The sequence below is a fragment of the Prinia subflava genome, chromosome 1, assembly GCF_021018805.1.
Source record: "Prinia subflava isolate CZ2003 ecotype Zambia chromosome 1, Cam_Psub_1.2, whole genome shotgun sequence".
NCBI classification, from domain to species: domain Eukaryota; kingdom Metazoa; phylum Chordata; class Aves; order Passeriformes; family Cisticolidae; genus Prinia; species Prinia subflava.
The window spans coordinates 75,041,674-75,063,991 of record NC_086247.1 but is presented as its reverse complement, the minus strand read 5'-3'; the positions used below and the strand labels follow the sequence as shown (position 1 = coordinate 75,063,991).

At 44.3% G+C, this 22,318-nt stretch overlaps 1 protein-coding gene and 1 long non-coding RNA gene across 4 annotated transcripts in view; one reads left to right on the top strand and one right to left on the bottom strand.

Moving 5' to 3' along the window:
• Nucleotides 1-950: 950 nt before the first annotated feature.
• The window catches only part of ANKH (ANKH inorganic pyrophosphate transport regulator), a 97,869-nt gene continuing 76,501 nt past the window's right edge, over nucleotides 951-22,318 (top strand). Inside the window, exon 1 of the mRNA XM_063400269.1 lies at nucleotides 951-1,535. Within this exon, the coding sequence (XP_063256339.1) occupies nucleotides 1,440-1,535 (96 nt within the window). The 5' untranslated portion in view covers nucleotides 951-1,439. The remainder of the gene's footprint in view (nucleotides 1,536-22,318) is intronic.
• On the bottom strand, nucleotides 14,331-21,618 carry LOC134562574 (uncharacterized). 3 transcript variants are annotated; one of them, XR_010083207.1, is made up of 4 exons: nucleotides 21,118-21,618; nucleotides 19,867-19,975; nucleotides 17,278-17,461; nucleotides 14,331-15,155 (listed from the first exon to the last, which is right to left on the bottom strand). It is a non-coding gene; the product is annotated as an uncharacterized LOC134562574 (long non-coding RNA). The 3 variants fall into 3 exon arrangements; XR_010083208.1 differs by lacking the exon at nucleotides 14,331-15,155 and adding an exon at nucleotides 15,191-15,430; XR_010083206.1 differs by lacking the exon at nucleotides 14,331-15,155 and having other exon boundaries at nucleotides 17,040-17,461.

Sequence of the window (22,318 nt, the reverse complement as noted above, 5' to 3'; positions counted from 1 at the left end):
ACTCCTCTGCTGGCCACTGCTCCTCTGAGGATCAGATACAGGTATCTGACTCCTCCTAGGGTTCCTACCTTCCCAAAATATTTGCCAACTCTCCTTGAAGGGGACAAGGTGAAGATAGCACCATAAACCTAAATGCCCCAGTGAAACTCAATTACAACGAAACCTTGAAACCATCCTGCAGTTTCGAAAACGCTGAGAAACTTCTGCAAATTGTTCAGATGGGGGTTGCCTTCCCATCTTTTTCCCACCCTTAGGCTGGCAAAACCTCGTGGTTTGCCACGGCCCGGGCTCAGAAGGCAGCCGGTGTCCCAGCCGGTGAGGGCCCTCCTGCCATCTCTCTTGCCCGCAGCTCGGGCAGAGATCTGGGAGAAAGGGAGAAAGATGATGTTACACTGCCAAACGTTCAAGATTCATTTATTTCAGTTTTTTTTTCAGAAGAGCTATAGGTCAGACACCGTGGCTGACGCCTCGTTCAGGACCCCCACCTTTCCTGCAGCTGCATGAGTGCCCCTGCCCGAGGCGCGGAGCCCCCGGCCAGGGAGCGCCTTTCCCTGGCCCCGGCCGCACAGGAGGGTGCCGGGCGCGCAGACGGGGGGCAGCGCAGGGCGCCCCTGGGGTGAAGGGCCGCCGGCAGGTGCCGAGCCGGGCCCCGGCGCGGCCGAGTGCGGGGGGCGCGGCGCGGCCGCTCCGGCGCCGGGAGGAGCCGCTCGGTGCCGCTCTCTCCCCCGCCGCCGCCGCCGGGCTGCGAGCGTGTGTCAAACCCACGTGCTCCGCCGCCGGCCCGCGCACCCGGCCCCGCCGCCGGCCCGCACCGCTCGCACGGACCGCGGCCTGCGCCGGCCCCGCGCCGGCGGCGGCGGGGAGGAGGAGGAGGAGGAGGAGAAGGAGGAGGGGGAGGGCGGTGTTTTCCTGCGCGGCGCCGCGGCCGTCGCTCCGCCGCCGGCGAGCGTCAGGCGGGGGGGGGCCCGGCCCGGCCCTTCCCCTGGCCCCCGCGCCCCGAGGATGGCAGCGCTGCCCGCACCAGTGGCTGGCGGCGGTGTCCCTCCTCTTTTTTTTTCCGGCAGCGGCGGCGGCGGCGGCAGCGGCGGCAGCGGCGGCGGATCATTGTTGTGTAGGAGGAGGGCGGCGGGGATGGACTTGATCTCTCGGGTCTCCTGCTAAGGCGGCAGCACAGCGCGCCCCGCCGCCCAGCCAGCGCAGCGCCCGGCAGGGAGGGACCGGCCCGGCCCCCCGCCCGCTCCCCGGCTCTTTATTTTTAGGGGGCTCTGCTGCTCCTCTCCCTCGCCCTTATCTCCCCCCCACCCCCTCCCCGCCCGCACACACGCACAGGGACACGCACGCACCCTCCTCCGGTGCCCTTTCATCCTTCCCCCGCGCCGTCCTCCCGCGCCGTCTCCTGCCGCGGCAGATGCGCCGCGGGTCACCGCGCAGCTGGGACTATGGTGAAATTTCCAGCGCTCACTAACTACTGGCCCCTGATCCGGTTCCTGGTCCCTCTTGGCATCACCAACATCGCCATCGACTTCGGGGAGCAGGTAAGGCAGCGCCTCTCCGGGGAGAGACCCTCTGCCGCCCACCCTCCCGCAGCGCCGGGCTGGCGCGGTCGGCGCCTCCGCCGGGAAGGGAAGGGACGGAGAGCCGAGCCGAGCCGAGCCGTGCCCCGCCGTCCTGCCCCGGCTCATCGCGCCGGGCGGGGACTGCAGCCCCTGCGCCGGTGGGGGCAGCGGGCGGCCGGTGCACGGGCTGCCTCACACCCCCAGGAGATGCCCGAGGAAGGACGGCAGGGTTTGGGTTGTTTCGGGAAATTTCCCCCCCTCGCATTTCAGGATTATATAATCTGAAATTACATAATGCATTGGCTGGGGGCTGGCAGTGGTCTGTCCCCGCGCCGACACGGCCGCTCAGGTGCAGCAGCCCCTAGCGCAGTGCAGCGCGGCTCGGCGGCGGCCGGAGCGCGGCGCGGGCCGGGAGACCCGGCTGCTGCTGCCGCCGCCGCTGCCCGAGGGGCGCCGCGGCCCCCCCGCCCCGCCCCGGGCGCTGCCGCCGCCACTCGGCCCCGTCGCCAGAGCCCCCGCCGCGGCATCCCGCGGGGAGCCGCTCCGCACCCCTCGGGGAGCGGGCGACTTCCCGGCGGGGCTCCGGGCGGGTGAGCCTCCGCTGCACCCCTGCCCCCGCCGCCGTTCCGTGCGCCTCAGCGCTGCTGCAGTTCTGTAGCGGTGTTGGTGACCTAAGGCTGTCCCCTGGCATGGGCACCGAGAAGATAGCCCGGTGTATCCGAACCCTCTGACAGCCTATCTCCCTGACATGCAGCCATCCCAGACCGTCCTCCCAATCCCCGCTTGCTGCCTTTGCACCGAGAACATGTTCAGTGCTTGACGTACCCACTCCCCTGCCCGAGCTAGTGCTCGTTCGCCACTGCACTGGGGCGTGGGGGAGTCTCTGCTCTCACGTTTCTGTATCTATGACAGTCCAGGCCCCGGTCTTGTGTTGGGCTGCACTGTATAGGACCTGTCATTGCAATTATAGTAGGATGGTAAACACTGCTGCTCACTCGCAGGTGTTAAGCTGGGCAGCCACGCCAGGTACTGCACCCCAAATAGCTTTATCCTTGCCCTAAGTCACTCAGTTTGGCTAAGAAGAATAGACACTTGTTCCTGTCCCTCTTGAGCAAAGGTATCAGAAAATTAGTGGGTACTTTCAAGCATTTGTAAAGAAGAAAGGAAAAATACTACAGTAGGAAAAAATAGCTGACATTAATCATATGTTTGTCATGGCTGTGTCAATCGCATTTTGATTCCCAGTCCTTTAAATAAACCGCGATGCTAAAAAATACAGTTCCATGCTTGTCTAATAACTACGTGCTTTCCTACTAAGCCAGTCTTCTTTAAAATATACTGGGGGGGGAAGAGGGAAGGGAAATCTAAATATAGACATGACAAAGGAGAAGGAGATCTAAATACTAATAACTATGCCATGTTAATAACATACAGTAGAAGTTAAATTGAAAGCAGTGCACTCAGAAAACTGAGTATGACAGGTGCATTCATACAGTTTGCTTCATACAAGGTCAGCTCAATTCAAGGTAAATGTCAGCCTATAAAAACATCCCTATGGCTTCAGTGTGCTCTGAACCAGGATTTCAGAAATTCACAAGTAATTTTATAAGCGAGGATCCTTCTGTCTGGCTGGGTACCAGTGACACAGGAGGGATGTTATCTGTGAATGATACATATAAACACTTAAGCAACTTTGACAGTGTAGAAAATGTGTTTTGTTTGATAGCCAAGTCATAGGATTGGCATTTCAGGAGAGCTGGGGTTATCCCTTGTCTCAGATGGCTGCCTGGGGAGACATTTAATTGAAAAGGGAGAAATCCAGCCTGCTAGAACTCTAGCTTCTTTCAGGAGCAGAAACTGGAAAGATAGTTTTTGTACTGGCTTTACCTACATGGAAATCAGGAAACTGGAGCAGTAACAAAGCTACTCCAGGTCTGAAGGGTTCCTCTTAAAGACAAAAGGGCAGTGATTTTATTTTCTTCTGTGTAGTACATGAAGTTACTTTTTGCACTTGTACATTACTTTTGGACTTGGGAGGATGAAAGTAGAGTGATTTGCTGAGCCCGTCACCTTTCGGCTTTACATTTTCAAAAAAATGTAATAATTTTAATGTGAGGGATGAATGGAAGCAACATAGAAGAATGGGTGTGCCAACAGATAGCTCTGCAAAGGCTGCAGCACCCCTCCTGTAAATGTATCCTGCAGAGAACACAGATTTCTAAGAATGATAAGGGAAGTAAAATCTGCATGAAGGAATGTTATTTGCTCTGGACGATCTTATAAAAGAGACAGAAGAACTGCAGGTCAGAAGTAAGAGATGACTGTAAAAAATTGGACCTTGCCTGACCAGGAAAGAAGAGATGTGTAAGAAATGCTCTAAGTCATAAACCCTTTTGATGTATGGTATTCATACATTGCTCCCTCAGGTGGGGAGAGTATTTGGAAATAGAGTGTTCAAAACAGAGCCTTCTTAGCAAAACCTTATACTATTAGATACCTCAGATTGAAAAGTGAGAAACAGAGTAATATCTGGTTTTTTCCTATTACCCTGAGAGGTTTTTCTGGGTGTTGAGTAGCTGTAGTCAGTAGCAGACATCACTAGAGAATTACCTTGGTATGCAGCTGCCTCTAGGTTTCTTGCTGCTTGAAGGGAAATTTACAGTAAGGCTAAAGATTGTTTGCAGAACATAGGTTAAGGCTGTCACCATTGCCCCATATAAGATGCTTGGTATGGCAGTCTCTTGTGTTTACAGGAAGTAAAAAATGCTGGCGCAGTGCTTAAGAACTAATAAGCTCAGCTCCTGAAGTCCCTTCCAGAACCACTACAGCCAGTGAAGAGCCTCCTGTTGATCCTGGACTCTAATCCAACAATGCCTGAGGACAAAGCTACATTACAGTTACTCCAGTCTAGTGAGCTGACCCCATTTCTTCACCTCATAAAGTCTCCCTGACAAATACCTGATTTTCTTTTCCTCTACTAAAAAAGGTAGTCCTAATGCATGACCAGGTAAATTACCAGAATATTAGAGAGATAAACCATTTCTAACTTACTTTCTTGATTTTCTTCTGCAACCCGTTTCCAGTTTATTTACAGTGCTACATGGCTCTTAAGAAATTAAATTTTCTTCCTAAGAGTACTGCCTTCAGGAAAATAGTCCCAAATATTTTGGCTGAATGTTCCTTCTCCATTCAAACCTGTGTGTCAGTAACGTGTGTGTTCATGTGCACGCATCTATATATATTTTTTCTCCAAATATATGCATGCACACACAAATTTACTCAACAGAGCATTTTCATCCCAAGAGCTTAACACCACCAGGAGAGAGATGGTCTCTTTTATTCTGCCATTGAGAGGAGCTTTCAATTCTCAACATCTTATCCTGAGATTCACAATAATTACTGTTGTATGTAGAACTCAGTCATTGGAGGGCAAAGTTTGCATTAAAATTCTGCCTCCCTTGAAAAATGTTGGATGGACTTGCTTAGAAATAAATAAATAAATGCCTCCTATGTGATGGAGAGCAACACAACTTCAAACAACTCAACCAACAAATAACAGCATTGCTACTCTGTGGGCTCAAAAATCTGTCACCACCCACATCACTTTTCGTTTTAACACAGTTCCAGAGCTGCTCACATATATTCTGGTGGCCTGACTTGTAACATTTGCATTTACATCAGCATTTTTACAAAGGGGGAAAGCTGCGGTGTGCATGAATTCACTAACTCTGTCAGAAGCCCAGACTCAACCCTAGGCAGTGCTAAATACAGTTTGCAAGCATGGCTGACAACTCTGTCTGATGCTCATGGGGTGGCAAAGGCCAGGCAGAGAGCGAGCAGTACTTGCATCTCAAGGACTACTCCTCATTTGCACTAGTCCCATAATGATCAATGGGAACACCAGGAGGGGTTTTTTGTTGGGGTTTTCTGAATTTTGTAGTTATCATTTAGCCAGCCCCCTGATCATTAGTTTGTGTCGCTGTTGGCCGGGCAGTTTAGTGTGCCAGCATGATTTGTGCATGCAGACGGTGTTCAGTGGCTTCTGGAAACTAAAACCGAGCAGCCCTGCTGCCGCTTTCTCCAAAGGTCACTCAGGTGCTCTGGTCCTTGCAGAGAACTTGCCATACATTGCCCATGTTGTAATGTTTGAGATCCAACAGATGAGCCATAAAGGAAATGCTGAGTGTTTTGGATTCCAAATTATTTTGCAGTAATTGCTGTTTTTTCTTGTATTTGATTGGAGTTTTTTGTCAGGTTTTTTGCTTTGTTTTGGTTTTGTTTTGTTTTGTTTTTTTAAACTTAAAAAAAGAAAGTTGCCAGAAAAGGAGAACAAGTCATGAATAATGTATCAAAAAGAATTAGTGAGCTTATTGTCTGCCCATGCCATTTGCAAACTTGGTAGGGGGTTAAACATTTTGATTAATGCCTTATGAAGCTTGGTTTTGGGGTAAGCATTATTGTCTGGACGTTCAAAACAAGTAATGGGAGAGTTCACATTCCCAGCTGTTCACCAGGGATTTTTGCCAAGTTGTGTAACCTTTCCGTGGCACAGCTTCCCTGCCTTTGAAGTGTGCCTAGACACCTACCTGTATGTAGATGCAATGAAAATTCATGTGTCAGAAGCACTCTGAGATGAAAGGTGCTGTATGAGTGCAAAGTACTCCTGTTATTGATGTTGTAAGAGGTCAGGGACTCGTTTAAATTGTGTAGGACTTTAGTACCATATAAACAGGAAAGCTAGCAACGTCCTATAATTGGTGTACAACATGACTGTATGTTATTACCACAACTACATTACTAATAGGGTAGGCTGGTGGAAATGTCCCATTTATTTTAAATGAATGTGAAATACACAGCATTTTAAATTAAATTTAGATTAAATTATGTTGAAGAAGGAAACATATACAGAGCATGCTAATGCTAAAATAAAAATGCTAATATACAGATTTTTTTTTTTTGTTATTATTTTCCATGGCATTATTTTGAAGTACTTTCTCTTGCAGAATTCACAGGAGAAATAGCTAGGAATGACCACTGAAATATACCTAAGTTTTCTTTGGAGTGAGCAGATCCACGTGAGGCCCTCTATGAAGGCTTAAAAGCCAAACCACACACACCTAAAGTAGTAACTTTCAGGATTTATACCTCAGTGCTGTCTCCAGAGACATTTTTGTAAGCAGTGCAGCTTTACTTCGCTCTGCATGCCAGCCTGAGCCCTCCAGCCCTGGCTCCTGCATGATCATCTGCCAGGCACTGGGGGTTTCACACCAGTGCTGGGTGGGCTCTGGACCGTGTGCACAGCTCTTGAGGCTGCCCCAGAGATTAATTAGGCTGATATGTCTGTGTTAGTGCAGCGGGCATTGCACCCCAGGCTTTGCTCACACAGAGCATTTGCTGGCATTTCACAGCAAGCAGCGCACGCTGAGATCTGGGAAGAAGTCAAAGATCTCATAAAACATTTGCAGATGAAAGCCAAATCTCAACAAAGCGCTAATGTTCTTAAAGGTGACAAAGACTTACTCCTGGCAGCTAAACCAATATCCATTTGCATTTTATAGCATGCAAGGTACAAAATAAACAGGTTATGAAGAGCACTGGGGCTATCACCACTGGAGATTTCACATAGTACTAGAAATTATGAGAATGAACCTGCACTAATGAGGTGCCCATTCCCTGCAGTGCTCCACGTTGCCATAGTGTAAAATACATAATCTTGAGCTAGGACCTCTTTTGGTTCATTTGTCAGTACCTTCCCTTTTTTTATCCTGCGCTCTCCTTCCTTCTCAAAACCATCCAATTTCCTGCCTCCCACCTCCCATGGCTGTGTCAGCTTGGCTCTAAGGACTCCTATGGACTTTCTTATGCTTCACTGTTAAAAACGGGCAGGTTTTGTACTTGCTGATAACCAGTAAGCATGTCTGCTATCTGTAGAGCTGTAGAGAGAGTTTATTTCCTCTCTCTACAGGACAGGTTGGAAGGAAGGGGGGGAAAAACAACTCCATGCAGCACCAACTAGCCACTTTTTAATGAAGTAATTTAATTAATCTCAAAATTTTAAGTTCAGAGATACTTGCCCACCAGGCTGCTAAAAAATAAAACTTGGAGGTCTGTGGGGTGGAAATGATTCTCTCTACCAGAAGACTAACTCGTGCAGTGGGACACAAGGAACATTTACAACTTTGCCAAGCAGTCACAGTTCCCAGTCTCTAGGCCGGAGAGCCCTCACTGGAGATACTTCAGTCACAATATGATTGGATATCCACTGAAAAAGGTGCAAGGGGTAACCAAATACTTCTCATGCTTATTTCAGAGATAGGGAAATTGGCTTCTCCTCCCTATGCCAGTGAAAATCCAGAAGACTAAGACAGCATCAGGAATTGAAATCAGGAGTTGAAAATACCCCAAGCCTAATTTTAAAACCTGGGTTCAAAACTGAAATTTTGAAAGGGGTTTGAACCACTGTATTCTGCATCATGTTGAGAAATCCCTGAAGTAAAACTTTTGATTGTGACCATTTGCTTTGTTTTGGGGCTTTTCTTGTTTATTTCATTTTGCTGCCTTTTTCCAAAACCAAGAAAGCTGATTTCTCTTTACGTTTGCTTCGGTCTGAACTGATTTCTTTTTAATCATTGCTCATTTTGCTGCTGCCTGAAGAACTTGGTTGTATACAAAGGCTTATATGACATGGCCAATCTTATGACTAAAGATAAAGTGTCTTTTTATTTTCAAAGAAGGCATACACTCAAGGCTCCAGCTCTGAAAGTGCAGATTCTATCTATTCCTATCTTGATCTTAGACATTTCTCCTTGTGTGAGTTTTGTCAGTTCTAAAATAGTGATGTGTTTCACGAGGCGATTACAAAGTATATTCCTTCATATTTGTAAAACATGGATGTAAGTTGCTGTATAAATAGAAAATTTAAATATATCTGCCAGCTCATGCAGAAAACTCCATGCATAAAACTGAGCAATTCCAAACAGATTTTGCTTTGCAGCTACTTTGAGAAATCTGTGATGTTTTTAAATAACAGATATTACTGCTGAGCTCAATTCCAGTTCAAATGACATATCAGAACATGTGTTTCTTTTTAAAAAAAGGGGTAATTTGTAACTATCTTATATTTTAACAAGCTATTTTAATCAGCCATTGCTACCTCATGCTTGTACTTGGAAACCTATGGATTGTGGGGTGAGGGAAACAGGAATGTTAATATGCAATTAGATCATCATATTGCACTTCTTTCTGCTTGCTTGATTGTCTACTGACATGATATTGCTGTAGCTGTGGTTTTAGGTACCACCACTTCTCAGATAAGCATTAGATAGATGATTTAAAAGAACCACCATAAGAAATATAAATGACCTGTACACTTCAGAAGCAGCAGAGCTCTCCAGTTTTCCCGTGTCCTGTCTCCTCAATGGTATCACCTCTCTTGCAGATTTCCCACAGGATGTCACTACCTTGCTCTAGAGTTTTTCTGCACATGCACATTTTCTTGATGAGTTCCCTCCTGATGTAATGCAGAATAAAAGAGCCTTCGTGAAACATTAACTAAGAATAATTCCAGGTGTAAATGTGCATTTTGTTCCAAAGAGGGCTGAAGTAGAGCATTGTTACTTGCAATAGCACATTGATTTCCACAGCCTTTGCAAGAGCATTCTAAAAAAGGACAAAGGAAAAATACTGGAGAGTAAGGAACAGTTTGTTGAAAAATAAGTGCCACAAGGGCGTGAAATCTCAAGTGCCATTTTAATTATTTTCCCAAAGATGATGCAAAAAATTCACTGTTCCCATTCTGGCTGGAGTGTTACTGTTGGAGAAAGGGTGGTCACTGTTGCCCAACAGGTCCAGATTTGCTTTACTGATGTAGTGGTTCAGCAAGAGTTCAGCTTTTAGTGTGGGAAGTGAATAAATTGCAAGACACTACTTATTTTCAAGTGTTTTGCTTCACATAGTATTTCTGCATTGTTAAGGCAGTTTTTTTCAATCCTTTTCAATTTTTACAGCCCAGAAAATTTTCAGTGGAGTGCAGAGAAAATTCATGTGCACAGGAGCTGGAGAGCATATGTGATTTTATATTTTTTCATTACCTGTTTCCAACTCCTTATAAACATTCCCTAAGGTACAGCGTTCTGTGGGGCTGAAAGCTCACTGAACCAAGAAGTGCCAGTCTGTTTACTGACAAATACATTTGAAACACTTTTGGCTGGGAAATGGTCTGTCTCCTGGCCTTCTTACCTGTGTTTTGCTCTTAAATTAGTGAATGAAGTCAGATGCAGGCTGCCCCTGAGCTTTAATGTGCTGGCATTGATTATTGCCTGCACTGGCTGAAGAATGCAGTGGTGCCTGTCAGCCGGGACTGATTTTTTCCTTCTTCAAGTCAGACGTGCAGCTTGTGTAGGTATAAGGCATGCAACTGCATCACCTAATGTTCCTCCCTTGTTTTATTAAAGATCGTGTTTGACATCTACTTTCCTGAAAATGCAGGGTTTATGTCTATATTTTATTGGGCTCTTTTTCCTGTTCACTCCCTACTCACCCCTCCTTCCTTCTGCAGCATACCAGTGACCAATATCTCATTTTTGTAACCTCTGTGTTAGTATACAGTAGCTGCTGTTCCTGTAGCTATGGGTAGTTAAGGTGAGGTAGCCTCTGATCCATCCCTGATCCATCTTTGCTCCTCAAGGCAAAGGCTTTCCTTCCATCAGCATACCATTTTGCTGCTAGAATTTGTCAGCCTTTGATCTCAAAACTGCTGTCCTGCAGGTGGAAGACAGATACTTGAGCAAGTCCATCATTGCCATTTCTTCTGTCAGCATCTCACCAATTAAAAAACCTTTAGACCATTTGAAGAGAAAACAAATTGTTAGCAGCATCACGGGGTGGGAAGACACTTCACATTTTTGGTTGTTGAGAGGGGAAAAAATGTCAGTTATGCAAGAAGAAAGATTATAGAAGTGAAGCATTTATAGCCTGGACAGGAAAGGGAGTTTGATAACCATCTGCAGTATGAACTGTGGTGTGGTCATGAAGAAGAGCAAAGGGGAAACGAGGTTGGCTAGGTCACTGCTGCGGAGAAGAATGTGGGCAGGGGTGGTAGAAAGATTGGGGTGGTAAACACAGTTTAAACTGAAAGGATTTCTAGATGATTTTCCAATTAAATAGCAGAAGTTTTTCTCTCTCTCACTTCCTTCTAAAATGTGGCACAAAGAGTGCTGACCTTTAGATAGCATTAGGTGGTGGTGGTGGTGTTTTACATGGGCTCAGATTCAGTGAGTTACTGAAAAAAAGTGTTGTGATCACTGTAAAGTGCTGTACATGGTGAGTCAAGCCTGAAGACCACACTTTCTGAGCTTGAGAACCACATCCTCCTCAAAGGCATTCAGTGCTGTACATGGTGGGTCAAGCCTGAAGACCACATTTTCTGAGCTTGAGAACCACATCCTCCTCAAAGGTATTCAGTGCGCTCTAGAAGGGCACTGTAGGTATAGGCTCTTACCAAGGTGAAGTGTGAAAAACCTGCAACTCAGAGGTGAGGAATTTCTTTTATTAATAATTGGTGGTCATGATACACTTTTCTCACAGCACTCTGTTTTTCACTTGCTGCCTCCCAGATTCAGCATACAGAGAGCCCTTGCTAGGGGGAGAAACCAGAGCTACCTAACTAGTAGAAGTATTTTCTGTGAGTCCTTGTCTTGTTCCTTTTAGAAGCATTCACCGGAGGCAGCGTGCCCTTTGCTACCCGAGTGAGCAACACATTGTGTTAGGGTCTCCCTGGCAGAGCTGAGGGGAAAAATCCAAACAAAATGAGCTTATCAAAATGCAGGAACCTTTCCAGTATGAGAGAAGTACAGTGTTGAGATGTCCTCAGTGTGGAAGAAAGGGAGATCTTAACTTTGCTTTTTAGCTGGAGGCTTGCTGAGGTTTTTAAAGGCATAAGCTGTTGTGAGACAAGTCTTGGCAAGCACAGGGGACATTTCAATCCTGTGGTCCCATATGTGTGCCCACAGCCCTGGACCCTTTCTTGACCTTTCTCACCCTTTCTTACTGCCTTTCCAGTTCAGTTCTTCGGGTCTATTGCTTGGTTGTCCCATGGGTGCTGGAGTGTATGAGTTACGCAGACATCTCTGTGGCTTTGTTACCAGACTGAAGCTGCAGTGCAGCACCTCCTCCTGATTGCTACCAGGATTGTCCATCCATTTTGCCCTCATCCTGCCACTGGCTTGGGTAATTTATTCCATCAGTCCATCCCCCTTCCTCCTCCACTGTGGCATTTTGGAGATGACTTTGAACATTAGAATTATTTGCAACCCACTCAGCCTGAGAGGCCAGCTAAGAAGATGAGTTCAAACCAGCCACCAACTCTGCCCAAAAGAAGTGAAAATGCCAGGTGATGTACTTGACATCTCTGGTCATTTTTCTCTGCATTTAGTAGCACATAACAGCAGGCAATGTGGGCCTCCAAATTCAGTGTGACAGCACTGTCAGCTTCCCCTGTAGTTATGTTGGGTCATAACGATTTTGCAATCTTAAGCATTCACTTTAAAAGAGGAAGAAAAACTGCACAACATTTTTCAGCACATTAAAACACCAAAGGCAGTCATCCACTGAAAGCTTCTTTTTTGACACAGGTAAACACATTTTTCACATGCCTCTTTAAGACACACATGCACATGTACATGGTGTGTTGTGAGCAGGTGTGTTGTGCAATTCTTTATAGGGGAATTGCACACCAAGTGGTGCTAAAGTACTGTCCTGATTACTACTGACTTATATGCAAGACTAAATAAATGCTCAAGAAAATAATGAGACGGGCTGTAACTGCTCATGTACCTTACTTGTGGCTTATAGTTTGAGCCATCTCTGGTTACATGCTGCACGTGCAAATGCTGTTTTGTTTTTGAATCCGTGATTTTGTACATGGATTTTATCTTTTCGAAATGTGACCTTGAGAGCAGTCCTGATCACTGCACCACTGTTCTTTATATACTTGTGGGCAGTGATTTTGCTTCAGAGTGTTTTATTTCAAAGCATGAAAGCATGACGACCTTTCAGCATTCAGTCTTGTTCTTATATGAGCTTTCTGAGATGCAGTCAACGGTCTGCTGGTTAGGACATGCTCCAGCATTGTAATGGGCTTGGGAAGAGCTTTCGTCAGCACTGCCTTCTGGATCTAATACATAAGTAGGGTGGGTTTTTTCTGTTAATACTGTGCAGAGACCAGTGTTTTTCTCTTTATGTAAATTCATGATAAATCCCAGCAGGTATCCTGCTTGACATTTTCTAGGCTTGACCTGTTGGTGAGCTTTGAGTCACTGTCCAGAAAAGGCCAGTGTCATTTTGGGCTAGCTTTTCCAAATCACAGCATGCCATTTTTGTCAGCTGCAAGCTCCTACTACTCTGTGGGTGGTTGCATCACTGAGGAGAAAATAGCTAACGAAGGCACAATCATTGCCTCGGGACTTTGCCAGGGAAACCTCATGTGAAGTTACATATTTGTGACTTTGAGCTCCAAGGGTTTGGTCACACTTGCAGTAATCTCCAGATGTGGGGTCTGTTGTATTCTGTGTGCATCCAGAGATTTGAAAGGGGGAATGAGTGGTAAGAAAGGGGTTTAGATCAAGCTGTCTGAAAGCCCTGACATCCTTGGTTTAGAAATACTACCACATCCCAGAAGTCCTGGGTCATGAAAGCTTTTCACTGCCCTAGAAGGGCTGAAATGCTCCATCAAAGCAACTGTGGGGCCATCATTTTATCACTAATATCTTGCAGAATAACAAACTAGAAACTTTTTCCTCCGTCATTCTGCTGGAAGTCTAAAGTAGACAAAGGAGGCATGCCAGTGCAAGTTTAGCTTAATGAGAAGGCCGTCAGTTTCTGTATTGAGACCAGCATTGAGAAGAATGTTAAATCAATACTCGTCCAGCTGGTGATAAAGGATAACCTGTGCTTAACTGTAGAAATAAATAGAGGAAAAAATATGGCTCACTAATAGCCCTGACCTTTTTTCAAGAACGGACAATAGTAGCAGCATATGAAACCATTAGATATGAATACAGTCTCTTGAGAACTCTGAGTATGGAGTGCTATGACAAGAAATAAGCGCATTGGCTGGACAGGGAAGTAGTTCTGTCTGCAGCCAGAACAGAGGATATTTGAGTTTGTTGTTTTGGTTTTTTTCACTCTTAACACACTTAGGGCATTAGGGAACCCTAAGCACTGTTCTACTTTGCTGTTGAGGTAGCATAGGGGTGAGGGATGCACAGAAAGGCTGGAACAACTGCAGGAAAGGATTAGTAGCTGTTTTGCAAGATGTTACTATTGCAACTTCAGGGAGTTGGTTTCAAAGGCAACTGCCAGCATGAGTGTCTCTCGTTTACTTTCCATGAAGAATAGTGCCTTTATTGCCTCTTGACATTTAGAATCAAATACCTCTACACTTTCCTTCTTTCTGTTTCGACCAGATAAGATCCTATAACCTCAAATCTTCTGTGTATATCCCTTTGTTTTGCAATTCCTTTGTGAAAGAAAGAAAACAACCATTGAGAAAGAAACAGGATATAAAAATAGGGAGCTGCCCTCAATTCGATCCTTTTTTTGTCTTCCACTGAATCCCTGCGTGGCAGTGCAGTGATGCAGCACCATAACCAACAGTCTGGCATCTGCAGCCTGCCAAGCTGAACCCTGAAGGATCAAACATCATCAATCTCATATTTTACTGTCTGTTTTTGGCTCTTTGTTTATACATATTTATTTAAGACAAGGGATTTTTTTTGTTTCAGCCCTTGGCTGGGGCCTCCTGTGCACTGCTCTAGTTGGTGGCCCTGGACAGCTCCTGTCCCTTCACCTCGTCATCCTGCCTCCTATTTACTGCTGTTTTTTTAGTCCACAGTACTCTGTAAGCTTCAAATACCTGCTTCTCTTCTGTCTCCTCTGCTTTTCCTTTTCTGTGCCTGTCCACAGGCTGCCTCCAAGGCACATCCCTTTGCTATTTGCAGACAAGCAGCCCTCAGTAAGTTCGGCAGCAAGGTGCCCACTGCCTGCCCCCAACAGATTCCTTCCTTGCAAGCAAGAGGCCTGGTTCAGCAAGAGAAATGCTTAATTAGAAATCTTCTTTGTGTTTGTGGGCTTTAAATGTAGGCCTCACTTCAGCTGATGTACAGGTATTTATCTCATATGAGACAGCCAGACTTCAAATGAAGAATGTGAGCTTTGTAAAGCTGCAAGGCTTTTATTTAGCAGAGGGTCTGTGCTTGCTCCTTCATCCTCCAGACATGCAGCTGTGGTGCCAGGCAGCATGCTACCCTTCTGTATGTGTTCCTGCTTTCACATCCCACCATGTCAGAGACAGGTCCGGGTCAGTCTGCCTCAGATACTTTTTCTCTAGGAGTGGCATGGAACAGTGCTGGCAAGGCATGGCTGTGACTGCTTCTCCACTTGACCTGTGGCTCCCTCTCATCCTCACTCAGGTGGCTTGTTTTGAATTCTTGCTCAGCATGAGGCCATGTAGAAGCAGTGGAATTTTTGTCCCTCCGTGCTGATGTCTGATGGCACATGATAAATGCCTGGTGTCCTCATTGGTGGCTTTTTCCAAAGAATCTACAAACCAAGGTCGGAGTGATTATTCTCACTAAGTCTTAAAGCCAATTGCTGGATCACAGACAGAAATAACATTGCCTGCATTCCCCACATGCCTGTTCATCCTGCTGTTAGGTCTCATTGCTGTGGCTGACTAGGAATGTTTTCTTACCTGCGTGGCCTGAGATAAAGATGTTGGAGTGCTGGGAGGATCTAATCTTAACAAAGCCCCTATTGGATCAGACAGTACTTCTGCTGTTTGGTGTATTCTTTCAAAGACAATCCTTTGAGGAAACCTGGGAGAAGTATGTCAAGCTCAGTCAGTTTTACATGGGCATGAATATAAGGTGCAGAGAGATCCAGGTGTTGTGAAGGTGCTCACTGTAGACTTCAGACAGAAATGTCCCCATTATGAACCTGTGCGTCCCTTGAGGGACTTTGATGTTCATGACCATTTTTAACATTATAAATATTTTTAAAATGCTATATATAATTTGTCTTGAGACATTTTCAGGTCATAACTAAACTACTGGGCTTGTTCCAAATTAGGGATGGATGGCATGAATAGCACAGTGTGAGTCAGATCCATCACATGCTCTAAATTAAACTTGTGCTGAGCCAACACTGATCTTAAGACTCTTTCTGAAAATCTCCCTACCTTACAGATATTGCTGATAGTGTTTCTACAGAGGCTGGTAACAAGGAAAAATATAAAGCAGAAGCACAGAGGACAACTGTATAATGGGAGGACTCAAAACATGCAACTAGGAGAAAGTATTCTGAGTAAACAAGTTAGTGAAATAACAGCTCCAGCAGCATATAGGTTTTGGCTTGCCTAGCACTCTTAAAAGTTCACATTGCAAACCTTTAATGTTGCTGAAGCAGAGTTGTCTCCTAATGAATACAGATTGATGTTTCCCTACACAGGTGTTGCAAGCTGCCTGAAGTATAACCACAAAGGTCTCCTGTTTTCTGGGGGGGAAAGAGGAGTTATGAGGGTAACATAAAGATCAGAAGATAGAAGGTCTTGGAGGATTTATCTGATGACCTGTCCCCTAGTAGAGGTAATGCATGCTGCAAGTGAGATTTCACCTGGGATACAGTGGTCAGTTATGGCCATACATACTTAGGGCAGGTCAGTTCAAACTTGTTCAAAAGATTAGGCAAAAGAAGCTCCAGCTATTAATTTCTCCATTTTTTTTTTCATCATCTTATTTGAGAAGGTGAAGCCAAAAGGTTTTGGATTCTGTAGCCCAGCAAAGAAAGGTGGAGGGTGATTTAGGTGTTTGTCTGTGAGGGAGACGGGATCATGTTTTCTGATGGAAAGATGGTACCTACCTGCAAACAAGAGGAAATTGAGTAACAACATATGACTGTGCACAGACAATGAGTGCTTTTAAGCTGGAAATGAGGAAGGCTCCCAGGTACCAGAAGAATGAGACTCTGGAAAGAGCAGAGTCAGAAAAGCTGAACAACTTGTTTTTAAGATCACCTTAATGAAAGTCATGCTATTGCAGGTGTGCCTGGAGCACCACAAATGATGGAAGCCTACACCCCTGCAAGTAGTTTCCATTCCCTTTGTGAAGGGAACGTTGTAAAAACTTCTTAATCTGAATATGCTGTGGTTCTAAAATTTTTTTTTCCAATATTTCTACCTTCTTTAAAACAGGTCATTGCTTACTTGAGACCTTCACAAACCCTGTTCTTCCATAGGAATGATTCCCAAAAAGGCAAGATGTCCCCTCAGCCAGGGACACAGAGGCAGGGGGCTGCTTCTGCGGGGCTGACACTGCTGCCTCTGCTGCTGCTGGCACTGGTGAACAAACGGAGCTCTGTTCATTTTCTGCTCCAGCAGAACGAGCGGGGGGCAGGGGATGGGACAGAGGAAGGATGAGCTCGGGGATGGAGTTGCTCAATAGAACATAATGAGAGAAGACAATATATATTCCTTTTCATAAAGAAATTCATTCAATTATACATGTTAAACAAAATTTGAAAGGGTTTGCTAATGCCCTTTTATTGTTGTTCACAGGACAGCTGATCTGTTAATTTTTTCTGTTTTGCATACTAATGATAAATCAAAGCTGATCATCTTGTCATTGCCATTGGCCCTGATTTAGGAAAATCTAAAATCATAAAATACCTTCCCTTTTTATCCCAGCATTCCAAATTCCAAAGCTGCTGTTGTGATATGAAAATCCTTTCAAAGACAGAAGCATGCAGACTGTATTGAGAGCGCTGGAAGAGACATGCTTGCCTTCTGTTGGCCACTTTGGAAGTCTCAGTCTCTATAATTCCATCCATTTGAATTATGTTGCTTTGTCCTTCTGAAAGCAAAGCAACCATTATTACAGTAATGAAAAAAAATCTATTACAAGTTTTCAAGACACAGTACTTTCAAAAATGTGGCATTTTAGAAGTGTGGGCATTAGATTTTTTGGCCTCTGCATGATTGGGCTACTAGAAAGCCGTATTGGTGTTGTTCTAGTTAGTTAAAAATGTGATTTTAAAATGTTTTTGTACTGTCACTAGAACAATGCATGATGCAAGAAAAGCAAATGTTGAAACATGAGAGTCTTAACTCTGTGTCTGAAAGATTCTGTATTTTCATATGTGTGAGTTGAGGCTGAGGGAAGAGGGACTTTCACTTCACTTGGGGGCTTTGGGATTCTTTTTAGTTTCACCACAAACATGTGAGTAATTGAGCACTGATGAAGCACAGTCCAGTTTCTCTGCTGACAGCAAATGGAAGCAAAAGGCCAGACCATGAGGTGTGTCCTAGCTGCTCTGACCTGTGGCCATCATCTGGTCCTACTCCATCAGCCTTCCTGAGTGGGGATAGCCAGGGTGAGAGGTAGGCAAAAGGTTTGTGTGACTCTGTCTGTGCTGTATGTGCAAAGAGGTGAATCCTCTCACCTTCATAAAGGCTGTTAATTTTTTATTTTTTTTTTTAATCAGGGCAATCCTCATTTTTCCACAAATAAAGTGGCAGATCTGTTTACTTTATACTTGCATCCTAGACTCGGGAAGGCTGAAATCTCCCTGCAGCATAGTTGTTCCCTTTTCATCTGTATGATCGCTCCTCATTGCTACACTAATGCATGGGAAAATGGGTGCAGATTTGGTATTTCCCTAAATATCTTCACTCCTTGAATAATCCAGATGATCCCTGTAAACATAGAAGGTAGCAATACCCTTAGAAAGTAGAAAACTGATTTCTTTCTTCCCCAGTCTTTTTAAAAGACTGGTCTTTTTCATTCACTCTTGGTAGTGAATTAGGAATTTGCTGTATCATTGTTAACTAAGCAGAATAAAGACAGTCTGGAAATAGAAATGGCTGCAGCCTGTGCAGATAGATGTCAGCTGTTGCTCAATGTCACTATGAAACTGTGAAGTCATCAGAACTTGTCCCCACAGGGAACGTGAACTCTGGGCACAATGCTGGGTTTCCAAACTGAAAACAGAGACAGAAACCTGGGTGAAAGAAAGGAGTATCACATGACGTAAAAGCGGCTCCAGTTCTTTTTGGCTCACTGGAAGTTTTTGGCTGTCTGTACTATCTGATACCCACAGAAAAGATACATGAAGATCCATGACCAGTAAGTGCACTCTTAATCCAACATGGCCTGTAGAGTTTCCTTATGCTTAGTGGGAACTTTCTCCACATTAACATTGAAGCCATGCAAAAACATGACCCTTGAAAGTGAACAGGAGGAGGAGATTTGGGAAAGGATAACTTATCTTGTTAACGACACCAAGTAATAAGACACTCAAGAGAAATCCAATAGCTTCAGCAGTAAAGGTCCCCTTAGCACTGTCAAGGATGGAAAGGAAAGCCTTTAAGAAAGAGGTAATAAATTTGCTTTCCAACTCCTTTATCACCCATTACATAAAAAACCCTGAGGGAATAAGATCTTACAATTGGAAAGAGTCTTAATGGCCCAAAACTCAGCCCAGGCATTGGAACAAAAGCTATAGTCATCCCATTTCTTTGCTTTCTGGACAAAGAACTTATTATGTAAAAAGCAGAATAAAACTCAAGTGCCTGGGATATGCCAATAAGCAAACCTCACTTTCCTCAGAGAATAAAAAAACAGATCAGGAGAGAGGACTAAATGCAAGACTTCAAACAGCATCCTGTTAACCCGTCAGGCCGATGTGGGTTTAAGATGAAGATCCATCAGTTTTTCACCTACAGGAAGTGACACCATCTGTGCCCTTTGGAGTTTCTCTTGTGACATTAAAGCCAAAGATTCCACAACTTCCACAATGAGAAGTTAGTGCTGTTGTAAAAGTAAGGGGTATCTGCTTGTTCATATAACATGATTCAGCTTCTTTGCTTCCAGTAGTGTTGAAATCATTGCTGAGTTCTTGTTCCATAGTAGTAGTGATGTTTCAGAAGAGAAAGAAAAGAATAGAGAAGTCAGCAATGAAGGAGAAGGTAGCTGGCATTCATCATTGACAGAAGAGGAGACTGTGTGTGAAAAAAAAGTATTTTTACTGGTGAACTAATACCAGATAGTCGTAATGAAGCTGCAGGATGTCAACTGTAGAAAGCAGCTGCCAAATCTCACAGATTTTCATGGAACGTAACAAAATAAGCAAGGAATGTTATTTTCTTCTAATGGTCCAATAGCCTGGTCTGTATTTGTAACTGGAGGGAACTTCTGTGGAGAAATCATTGGTGTTGTTATAGTAAGATGCAAAGCTCCCAGGAGAGATAGGGAAATACCTGCATTTGCCTTGACTGGGTACCCAAGAAGTGCTGTCTTTGATGACTCCATTGGACATGATCTTTGCTCACTGACAGGAGGCTACTGCTGGGCACAACAAGCTCAGACCTGAACAAGCAAAAAGATGATTTTCATTATACAGAAGTGTGAGATGGTTTCTGGGGATAAAGCTCAGATCAAGCTGATCCCTCATAACATTAATCTCATGAAAATGAAGTTTAAGGCAGTGATTCAGGCAAGTTTCTGTTTGAAACTAAGTGGAGAACTACTGTCCATGAATAGTTCTGCTTTCCACAATTTTCTCTGGTGACAAATTTTTATGTTACCTACAGAAGAATAACAATACATACAGCTGACTATACCCATTCTTAACACAGTTAAAGGAGTAGGGCTAGTTAAGGCCATGAAACAGGATGCTCTGAAACTACAGCTGCATTTTACCTTCCTATTTTAAAAATACATAAGGAATCAATATTTCAATATTGCATTTTCTCAGTTGTATTTATCAAACTAATAGCAGCAAGAACAGAAAAAAAAATTAATCTAGCCAAATCCACTAACAGGTAGTGAACAATCATTAGGCAGCTCAAAATTGTGGAGGCTGTACAAGAGCTATAGAGAGCAGGCTGCATCATTTGTAGTATTATGTTTCGGGAAAAAAATTGGAGAAAAAAGTTACAGATTATAAGATGATATAACCCCACACAAATGTACAGTTACACGAAAAAAGCATATATCCCCCCCAAATGGTTTACTTGCTTTATCTACATTTCAGTAGGTTTTTACTTCAGCCTTTTACTATAGAATTTCAGTATCTCATAGATAGCGTACCTGCAGACTTAGGGATACCAGAGCAAAGCTTAAGTTAAAAATTAAGAGTGCTTATACAGTGAAAGGGAATTTTTCATTATAATAGCTTGGCTGCCTTACTGTGGCTGTGACCAGAGAATTTAGACTTGAAGAAAGGACAGTTTCTGTGTTTCAAACAAACAAATAACAAAGAAGTTCAGTTACAGCGTTCTGTATTTTAACATCATGTGTCATTCTAGATGACTTACACTGTATTAACTTAGTATTCTGAACACCCAGCATATTCTGTTTAAAAGGAATCACAGAAAGTAACAATTGTTTTCTTCTAATGTGCTTTCTAGTTTGCATGACACTGCAACTGTAATTCCGTATTTGCAATTACAGCAATAACCCGGGAGTAGTCAAAGAAGATTGTTTCCTCCAGAAACCCAAAGACCCACCTTTTCAATGGAGCTCGTTGCTTCTAAAGTGTGTGCTTTTCCTGCTAGCAAACATCTGCCTCCAATTCCTATGCAGATGCTCTTGGTCACATGTATCTGAGTCATGTTTCTTCTGGAAGCACAGGCAATGAATTCTCCAAATATTGAGCCGACCTGATGTACTGAATGGCCACTTGCTGCTTCCTGTGCTGGGGTACAGTTGATGGTAGCAATGCTGCTGTGTTCTCAGCTTAGATGTCAGCAGTGGGGTTGTTCATAGCCCAGTGAGTAACAGCATTTAAGATAAAAAAGTGGTAAAAATACCTTCTTCAGAGAACCTCACAATCTTAAGGAAATTCTATTTCTTCCACCAAAAACATGTCCCCATCCCCTTTCCAGGTCTCAGCCCTTCTTACTTGATCAGCACCTAGTTTCTTCCCTTCCATAGCCAGGATCCCCTGGGGATTATTTACAGTGCTGACACTCTTGCTCCCATGTGAGTCCTGAAGCTATCTCTGGCAATTTCAGCATAAGAGTGCAGCTAAGCTTGGAGAACTGCACTGGTGAATTGGGGGGCAGTGACAAATGAGGACTTAGTGACACCACAGTCCTCTGCAGCTACTTCCTTTTAGAAAAAGGCTCATTAGTGTTAAAGCTAAGTTTTGCTTAAGTAATTGATTTATTTTTGAGGTCATCAGCTGAATAAGTATAAGTTAGGAACAGAAGTGCTGTAAACAAATAATATGATAACTATAATTCGGTGCTGAATGTTTGTCCCAGTTAAGAACTCTGTGTTCACATTTTCCTTCACTGTTAGTGACTGTGACTGTCAACATTTCGCCTGCCCTATCTAATAGGTGCAGTTCTGTGATCCAAGTCTCTTGCTCCTTTGCTCAGGTATTTCCTCCCTGTTCAATGAATAGTTAGCCAATCTAAAAATAAATGTGAATTAGTCTATAAATACTGTGTTTGGGCTGCAGGCTGCTAGGTGGAAGCAAATTCAGCCAACCATTGTTTATGTGTGATAAAATGAAATCTGTGCATTGATTTTTCCCCTGCTTTGAACTCTAGGCCGTCTTGTATTTCTGGCTGCTGCTAGAACAATGAGGCTGTATCTGACAACAGAAGTGGACTGTAAAAGGCAAAATCTAAATATTTGGAATGTGCCCAGGGAGACGAGTCTCGCATATTCCTTTTTGCAACAACAGTCAGTCCTGCTCTT